Source organism: Ixodes scapularis, unplaced genomic scaffold (genome assembly GCF_016920785.2).
Source record: "Ixodes scapularis isolate PalLabHiFi unplaced genomic scaffold, ASM1692078v2 ptg001158l_1___fragment_3__unscaffolded, whole genome shotgun sequence".
Classification (NCBI taxonomy): Eukaryota; Metazoa; Arthropoda; class Arachnida; order Ixodida; family Ixodidae; genus Ixodes; species Ixodes scapularis.
This window is the reverse complement of record NW_024610108.1, coordinates 1,130,671-1,140,045: the sequence shown is the minus strand read 5'-3', so window position 1 is coordinate 1,140,045 and position 9,375 is coordinate 1,130,671. Positions and strand designations below refer to the sequence as shown.

Sequence of the window (9,375 nt, the reverse complement as noted above, 5' to 3'; positions counted from 1 at the left end):
AGCAGAAAAGTACTGAGATCGAATGCAAGCTACCGCTATGAATCCAAGTTATATCAAAAGTTTGAGAACGGCCAATTTGTAAACTCGTCGTTTAGTACGAAAAGTTAAAGATAAGGGCAGCTTCCTCGCTAAAAATTGCTGTGGTTATTAAGCAGTCTTGTACACGTTACTAAAAAAAAAGTAATCGATTACAATTACTATTACTCTTGGCTAAAAAGTATTCGATTAGATTACTTGATTACCCGACGGCAAAACTAATTGGACATTACTTAAAGAAGTAATCGTTACTTTTCCGATTACTTTATTGTGTGAAGACACATCTTTAGCGCTCATAACAATGAACTACTTCCAACTTATATTTCACATTTGCACAAGTATTGAAGAAGAAAAACTGGCTCCCTCTTCGTGGTCGTTGCATTTTCACAATGCGGACACAAGCATAGAATTTGTTTGAAGACGTTTAATAATTTGGGCGTTCGCCAGTGTGTGTGTATGTGTGTGTGTGTGTGTGGGTGGGGGGGGGGGGGGCGGAGGGGGTTCTAGATCTTGTTAAGCTTGAGAAGGGTTGTCGCTCAAAGTTTCCGTCGCTCATTTCATTAATCACATGTGGATTTGCTCGCATGTTATACAAAAGAGCAGCAGCTCCAGGATTTGAAACGGATCATGTGTAGTATCCATTAGCGGAAGAGATCGCCCCGACCACTTCTTAACTCGAAACATTGCTTGTCACAAAGACCAGGTAGGGGAAATGGGGAAATATTTCAACTGCCTTTGTTATATTTTGCATCCGCTCTAGGAATTCTTCGGTTCTGGTTCTCCTACGGGTTGCGAGTAGGTACCCTAAGCCGGATTTTGTAAATTTTTTTTCTGTGTGTGTGTGCGTGAGGGGGCTAGTTTGAACGAAGGACTCACAAAGCTACATTCTGCTTCCTCAAACTTCGCCCTGAATGGCCTTTCTCACAAACTGTGGCTTCCCTGGGGCTTCCCACTCCCAGTCCCAGCTCGAAAAAAAAAAAAAAAAAAAAAAAAGAACGGACATTTTACAGAAACTGTACATAGAAAGAGACTGACCTCGTTTCCTACAGCTCCGCAAAAATCTTTCGTTTTCCGTTCGAAAAAAAAAAAGAAGCAAATTTTATTTTTGTCATTTCATAAAACAAAAAGGCGTGTGCCCGGGGAGGGGGGGGGGGGGGGGTCGGGTCCCGTGGACAAATTGTAACGATTACAAGTAATTTTATTACTTCAGAAAGTAATCAGATTACTCTTTTGATTACTGCCTAATAAAAGTAATCAACTGATTACAAAGTTACTCCGAAAAGTAATCGATTACAAGTAATTTGATTACTTGTAATGCGTACGGTACAAGTCTGTTATTAAGTGACCCGGGGCTGAAACAACTTCCCTTAGGCCCTACACGCGACGTATGTGTTTAGCTTAGATTCTGAGACGTTCCAACCTTCAAGCGAAGCTAGAAAACAGCGAATATTTTAGACTAAACGTTTTATCGTAATATAGTTGATGAGTACAATACGTAAAGAACGCAGGATTATCCTCGCTAAAAATTGCTGTGCTTAAGCAGTTACTTACGTCTGAAAAAAGTTCTCCTAGGCTCTACATGCGACGCATGATTATTCGCATAGATTCTTAGACATTGCAACGCTCATGTAAAACTAGGAGAATGCGAAAATTATATGCTAAAAACACTAAAAGTTCTACCAGTCCTCGAACACGTCCGGAAATCCGAGCACCACTACGGTGATATAAGATATTGCCGCATGCGTGATCGAAAAAATACGCTTCTCGGTTCATCTAGAACATTTCCGTACACTTTTACACCGAGCGTAAATGATAAGGAGGCCAGAATGGCCCTGACTAGTCAGTCTCGCCTTAGCTCTTGGCGCCGAAATCGGTGAAGAGGGACGTCGCCGGCGATCTTCCGTTACTAGGTGATACGTTACGATGTTGCTCCCTGTAACCGCCCAATCCAGTGCGGACTTCGCTGCTATGCGCCCTATCGCCAAGCCTCTCGAAATATGCGCCCCGTGCCCATCTTTCGGCGCTTGCAAATGAAGTTTCCTAACCAGTTTCCACAGCCTGTCGGGCTGTAGCGCCATCCCGTGGCGACGTTACGAACTTTAGATATGTGTACTCTAAACCAGTCCAAGGTCATCGCATGTACAGTACCACGATATTAATGCTAACGTATTAAGAAATAAGAAACTCTTAAACAACTGATGTGCGTAACTGGACCCAAACCAGCCACTTGCTCACGTTACTGATGCTCTGCCGTAAGCCAACTTTTTCTACACTTACAGTTACGTTCAACAAATGCCAGGTTTGGAAAAGAGTTTTGTGCGCAGGTAATTTAAAAAACCATGGTTATATATGTGTGATGAGGTTGAGAGCTTCGGCCTTTTAGGGAAAATCCGCAATAAACTTCATCGAGCTTTTAACTTATATGACGACGGCTGCTACTGGCGCATACTTCTCCGCTTGGGGTGATTTCAGTCAAAGTTTCGTTGATCTGTGATGTTAGGTTTTTAAACCAACCGTTCCTGAAACAGTTCTTGAACAGATCCGGCGCAATTGGTCTTAGCAGGAGGCATCGCTCAACCACGAGAACGCGTAACCCTGAGTCATGCAAGGACACAAAACTAATCACCCACTTATATGTTTAATATTAAAGTTTCAGTCAAACTAATATTCGTAAGTACTACCAAAAAGAACACTTGTTCGTGGGGTTCATTGGAGAACCAGATGGACAAGAGAACGCTTTGGCAAACTCCGGAGAGTGCTTTAAGGGGACGTTGCACCTGTCAACACTTGGAGGATGCGAACCGAGCGCTCCCGATTTGTAATTAGAACACAAAAACAAGCAGGAGCTTATGAAAAACAATTGTTCGCTTGTAAACTGTCCCAGCGAGCGGATGGTGACGGCGGACTCCGCGCTCGCTCTACGATAGGCTTCGATCAGCGCACTTTGTCCCATGTGGTCGGCCAGGAGCTCCGGCGTCCACGACTCAGGTACGCGCGCTCCTTCCGGCGGTCTTGTCGCGGACTTGAGAAGGCACTGCGACTTGGAGAGATAGGCTTGCTCCATGTCCACCGTGTGGAAAAACGACCGGCTCCTGGCCCGCAGCGAGGCTGTCCAGGACCGATCAAGCGCGTGCATCAATTCGTGTACGATGATGCGGCCCAGACTACCGTAGTTGATTTCCGGTGGCGCGCCGTAGTTGAACGCCGGTGGCATCAAAATGGCAGCTGGAAATGAGGCAAACTCACCGCTGTGGTAATAATAGGCATTGACCTTGCGGGTTTCGAACTCGATGTTTCTGGGGTCGGCTGTGGGCTGCTCGACGAAGTTGATCAAGTGTCGCATGGCTGCTGCGGCACTTTTCAAGTAGGCTTCAAGGTAAGGACCGGTCACGTCCGGAAAAGGTCGGTAGTAGTCCTCCATACCTTCTGCGGTATCCAGCCCACTTGGATATCCTAGCTGGCGGTTGATCCTATGGAGCTTGCCCAGAGTTTTGCGAAGCGACAATCCTTGCAGCCATTCCGACTTGCGAATTGTATCATCGAGTCTCTCGATTATATTATCAGCCATAGTTTCGATATTGGCGAGTCTCGATTTGTTCACAAGGGGAAAGAAAATATGTAGGGCAACAGCATGCGAGTAGAACTTTCGTGTTTCCGTGTAGCAATACCATTCGAGACTGCTTTGTGTTTCTTGAATGTTGACAAGACCGGAGACGTTCGATAGTAGTCGGAGAACTTCCCATGTTGTATAGGTGCGCAAATCGTTTGGAGATATATTCACCAGAAGAGAACGCAGAAAGTGGAAATCTCTAATAGGTCCACGGATGTTGTAATCACCAGGCGCTAAAAGATTCTCGGACATTACTCTGCTTTTGTTATGATCCATTTGAAACCATGATGACAGCTCAGATACGGGAAGAACGTAATCTTTTTCCATGGAAATATTTGCATACTTCAGTTTAACTACAGTGTTTTCGAGCGCCTTAATTTGTGTGATGGTGTCGCTGAGCGCTGGCTTTTCCGTTAGGCCAATAACGGCTAGTACGTCGATTACGTAATTATTATATTTATTTTTACTATCAATCAAAGATTCGCGTGTTTCGATCCACATTTTGAATTCGGAACTTGAAGAAAGCGATAGCATATAATGATTATCGAAAAGACTGCGATCTAGTTGCACTCGAAGGAGAAAGTTTATATTTTCGACGAACAATAGCCGGTACACAGCATGAACAGGATCGAATGTTCCTTCGCCATTAAACTGCAGATTGTTCGCTTTTAAAAATTTCTTGATGACCTCGCGGTTACGATTGCTTGCATCAGGTCTCTGAAGGCAAATTTGGTAGAAAGAGGCAGCCTTGTCGAACGCACTTTGGTTTTTGCGCGGTGGTGTGGCCTCAGACAGGCTCCTGTGAAAAGCGAATGTCAGGTTGTCTCCCATGTCAGACACGGTGCTGTACTTGCGAGAACCGTACTGTCGAAGTACCTTACCGCACACGTAGTGGTAGAAGTTGTCGCACGGATTTTTCTGCGTGTCGATGGCTTTGTGAAAGAGCCAGGCCAACTTCTGGCAGTCCACGGTGCTGCAATAGCGTGTCTGAGGATGCCTTGTGGTTTCATGACTTTTGTCCGGTGCAGCCAGCTTTGTGGCCAAATCACCGACGATATTTCCGAGAGCTGCGACGGCTCCTACGATCAGGAGGCAGGAGCAGATTGCGCTCAACGTTTGCAAGCTCGCCACGCTTCGTTGTTTTTTTATGTGGCTGTCGTCGGCGATAGGTGACACACTCTGCGATAAAGGAAATAGGCGTTTCTTAGAGTAACTCTTTAAACATAACTATAGATGTAGGTCATACCTTTGGCGTCCTTTAAAATATCTTAAATGTGATGTCTTTAATGACAGTGCAACCACGCTCCTGCTTTGAGCAAATACCGCTTGGAGTTAATATTGGCGTTAATAACCTACGAACCAAGCGTTAGCATTCTTCTTCCTATGCAATGGCAGACCCAGGAAGAATGAAGAATAGCGAACACCGCTAACCTCAACGACTTGCGGCTAGAACAAGTGGCCACTTGATCTAAACTAGATTATATTCCACCAATGTTTATGACATACAACAGCTGGCGCTGGCAACGCAAAGGGCAGGCGCTGAGTTTCGGATATCGTTAGGTTACTGGAATTTCCGCCGTTCATGAGTGTTAGTAAGTCGTTTCGACGGGAACGGTTGGTCCTCGAACGATTTGCCTGAAAACGCGCTCGTCAGTTGTTGGGGGCTTTGGGATGCGTTCCTCGTTGGTTTCTTCCACTGCAGCCATTTTTTCCGAGACGGCTCGGGAAAAATAGAAGACGGCGGCCGCTTAGGCTGCTGTCTTTGTCGGTCTAGCCGAGCGTTTATGCATAGGCCAGCGGAAGTGGCATTGCACATCCTGACACTTTTTGCTTCATTTAATAGATCGAACCGAACCATCTGGAGGAATGTGCACAATGGCAAGCAATCGTGAATGCTCTATACTATGAGTGGGATCCGGCTAGCTAACCGCGTGGGTCCCATGTCGGCAGCCAACGTTGGGCACACGGCGGCCCCCCTTTTGGAGTCCACTTTCTGCTACTTGGTGGTTCTCCAGTAAGCAAAAACATGGCTCTCGTTTCATGGCGTACACCACTGATGTAAACAAGACTGCCTATATAACATTTACCGATTGGAATTTCAACAGCTCCGAAGCGATATAGAGTGAACCCACGTCGCTGTTGCAACTCGGGCCCGAGTTGGCCCTTCATTGGGCTGCCCACAACCACAAAGCGTTTATATAAAAAAGATCGCCATTCTAACGTTTTTTGCAATTTGCGGCGAGAAAACTAACTGTTATATCCTGAAAACACAATAAAAGTTTCATCGTTGAGACCAACCTACTAAGGTAAGAAATTACAGTTTTCTCCGTTTCTCCCTTAGGGTCTCATGCATTAGCTGGTGTCAAGCGATGGCTCCTGGTGGGGCCGCTCGACCTTAGCAAGCCAAGCCTTGATCCGCGATACAATCTGTTATGACAGATGAGTGAGTGCCAGGGCTCATGGTGTGCACGCGCGTTTTCTGCCCAAACACTTCAAACCGGTAATATCCTAAAATAGTGAATTCGTTGCTATGTGCTTCTGATAGCTGTGGATAGTGTGCTTTCATATGCGATTTGCTTTACGTGTTCATATATGGTTATTTTTAGAGCCACTAAATGAGCAGCGCTTAGAGCACTGGCACTCTGTTTCCCGACATTGTTGTGGGCGCCGCCATTTTGGTGCTTGTGCAAAGCAGAAACAACTGTCGATCATCATGATTCAAAAGGGCGACTTCCTCAGCATTAAATACGGTGTTAAGAAGCTCATGTATAAATGCTTAGCTCTGTTGCGAACTTTTTAAACGTTTCTGGAGGACGGAAAAGCGTTTCTAGTGATTTCAGATCAAGCTTCAGATAACTGGCAACCATTATTTTAAGCCATAATATGGGTAAGTGTCGTTACTCTGAAGCGTTACTTATTTAGTGGCACTATACTCCGTTTCACCTTATGTTGTACCGCATACAAGGCTGGAAGCTCGAGCTCATAGCGTTGGGAGCTACTCTGAACGCACGAGAGCTTGTGCCGCCTTGATGGGCTCTAGAGCAAGGAGCTCGCGCTTGTAGCCTTTTCTGTGGTACATCATAAGGTGAAACAGAGTAGTTATTTTGTTCCAAACGCCTTTTTTGTTGTTGTTCTGGTGAGCGTGAAAGAGCGTCTCCCTGCACGCGCTCTTGGTGTTGACCGTGCTAGAGGGGCACTGTTTTCTGCGTCGTTTAAAATTTTTCATGAGAGGGCATGTTTTCGGCATCTTGGGTAAAACCAGCTGAACAAGGGAAGGAAAGTGACAAGGAGAAAAGATTGGCGAACCGACCGCTGGACTACCAACTGTTTTTTATTAAATCTTCCTCTTCTTCTATTAATTCATATCCGATCATCCTTTTTCTTTTTCTTTCTCATTGCTCTTATTTTTGCTCTTATTTTGCTTATTTTTTTTCTCCCGATTTTTATCAATTACCCACGAAGGGTGCCGTGTAGAAAGAGTTTTTCTTTGGCTTGCAAGGTAAGTGAAGGGATGCTCACGCACTTGTCATCTCCTTCGTCGATAGCAAGGGCCTCTAAAACCTCCCTTGCAACCCGGTTTCTATGGTGTCCCATTATGTGAAGATTGTCGAGCTCTGCTGTACACAGGCATATCCGACAATGGGCAGCTAAATGTCCTGGTCCCGCAAGGTTCCTGAGGTTCGCTGCATGTTCACGTGCTCGGTCGTTAATACATCGACCGGTCTGTCCGATGTAGAAGCGGCCACATGTTAGCGGTATATGATACATAACTTCCTTTTCACAAGGAGCGTATTGTGTTCGGTGCCTGGTGTTACACTTTTCCTTGGTGTTGATTGGTACCTGATTAATTTTGTGGCACATTGAATAGGCCTTGTTAGGTGCCGAGCAGATGACTTGCACGTTTTGCCGGTTCGCTATCTTTTTTAACTTATGGGTAACCCCGTGAATATATGGTATCACTACAAAGGGTAGTCTGGGTTTTTTTGTTTGTTGACTCGTACGAGTCAACGAGTAAACAAACGAGTCAACAAACGAGCTACGAGTCAACAAACAAAAAAACCCAGACCACCCTTTGTAGTGATACCATATATTCACAGGGTTACCCATAAGTTAAAAAAGATAGCGAACCGGCAAAACGTGCAAGTCATCTGCTCGGCACCTAACAAGGCCTATTCAATGTGCCGCAAAATTAATCAGGTACTAATCAACACCAAGGAAAAGTGTAACACCAGGCACCGAACACAATACGCTCCTTGTGAAAAGGAAGTTATATATCATATACCGCTAACATGTGGCCGCTTCTACATCGGACAGACCGGTCGATGTATTAACGACCGAGCACGTGAACTTGCAGCGAACCTCAGGAACCTTGCGGGACCAGGACATTTAGCTGCCCATTGTCGGACATGCCTGTGTACAGCAGAGCTCGACAATCTTCACATAATGGGACACTATAGAAACCGGGTTGCAAGGGAGGTTTTAGAGGCCCTTGCTATCGACGAAGGAGATGACAAGTGCGTGAGCATCCCTTCACTTACCTTACAAGCCAAAGAAAAACTCTTTCTACACGGCACCCTTCGTGGGTAATTGATAAAAATCGGGAGAAAAAAAATAAGCAAAATAAGAGCGAAAATAAGAGCAATGAGAAAGAAAAAGAAAAAGGATGATCGGATATGAATTAATAGAAGAAGAGGAAGATTTAATAAAAAACAGTTGGTAGTCCAGCGGTCGGTTCGCCAATCTTTTCTCCTTGTCACTTTCCTTCCTTTGTTCAGCTGGTTTTACCCAAGATGTCTCAGAACCAACTAGCTCAGCTTTTACCCTTAGTATGCTTTCGGCATCGGGTGCTACTCGGAATTTCATTGCCCTAAACACAACGACACGGAGGCACCCTTGCCACCCTAGCTGTGAAGAGCGAGGTGCCCCAGCGACGTCTTTGAACCATCCTACTTACCGGCTTGGGAACAGGCTCTCGCGTTCTCTATTTGTTTCTCTCCGCGAACCAGGCGAAGGCGAACTGTTCTTTTATGACATCCGTAAACCAGGAAGGAATCAACCTGGTTTTAGTAACAGTTTTATAGCGATGGGAGAACACAACATTTTTCATTCTGGTGTATGCAAACGGCATCATCAGATATGGTCCAAACAGTACCTTCCAAAAGAGACCACAGCCGTGATTGCGCCACATTCAGGATATCATTTCCAGCTGGTATTTCAGATAATTTTCACAAAATGCGGGTTTGTACCTTTTCATTGTTCTTCCATAGTTAAATGAGAAATTATAGGAACGACTTACCATAAGGTTGACGTCGGAAAAATGTAAAGTGGAGACGCTAAGATGAGCAGCCATTTCCATGCTCAAAGTCGTCTTTCTTTATGGGTGATGCACAATTTGCGCGCGATGTAATTCGCAGACAAAGTCGAAGGGACAATGAAATTATTTTTCTTTTAACTCCTCGCTCCTTAGCTTTAATCCTCAACTAAAAAAAAAAATGCAAAAACACGTTGTCGTGACGTGCTTTGACTCCGGAGGCGATGACTACAAGCTTCCACTGTGCTTTTTAAGCGCACCATGAAATTTTTCATTAGCCAGTAATGATATGTTGCGTCACGGCCCTCATTGGTCACGAACGCAAATACAAATATCCCTCGAAGGATTGATTGTCAGCGAGCGCACACATCCGAGTGATGTAGTGCTCGTGTAAAATGCGTGAGCTGGGTTGACCCAT

General features: G+C 45.2%; 1 protein-coding gene across 1 annotated transcript; it reads right to left on the bottom strand.

Annotated features, from left to right (window-relative positions):
- Nucleotides 1-2,713: 2,713 nt before the first annotated feature.
- LOC120847089 (neprilysin-1-like) lies at nt 2,714-8,996 on the bottom strand. Its single transcript, XM_040219028.1, has 2 exons — nt 8,943-8,996; nt 2,714-4,825 (listed from the first exon to the last, which is right to left on the bottom strand). Exons 1-2 carry the CDS (start codon nt 8,994-8,996, stop codon nt 2,714-2,716), a joined length of 2,166 nt encoding a protein of 721 aa, XP_040074962.1.
- Between the last annotated feature and the right edge of the window lie 379 nt (nt 8,997-9,375).

What these genes read in the sequence shown, in the direction of transcription:
- LOC120847089 (XM_040219028.1), bottom strand. Translation starts at nt 8,996, where the DNA reads ATGGCTGCTCATCTTAGCGTCTCCACTTTACATTTTTCCGACGTCAAC. An exon ending in TTTCCGACGTCAACCTTATG is followed by an intron (nt 4,826 to 8,942) that starts GTAAGTCGTTCC and finishes CCTTTATCGCAG; the next exon opens with AGTGTGTCACCTATCGCCGA.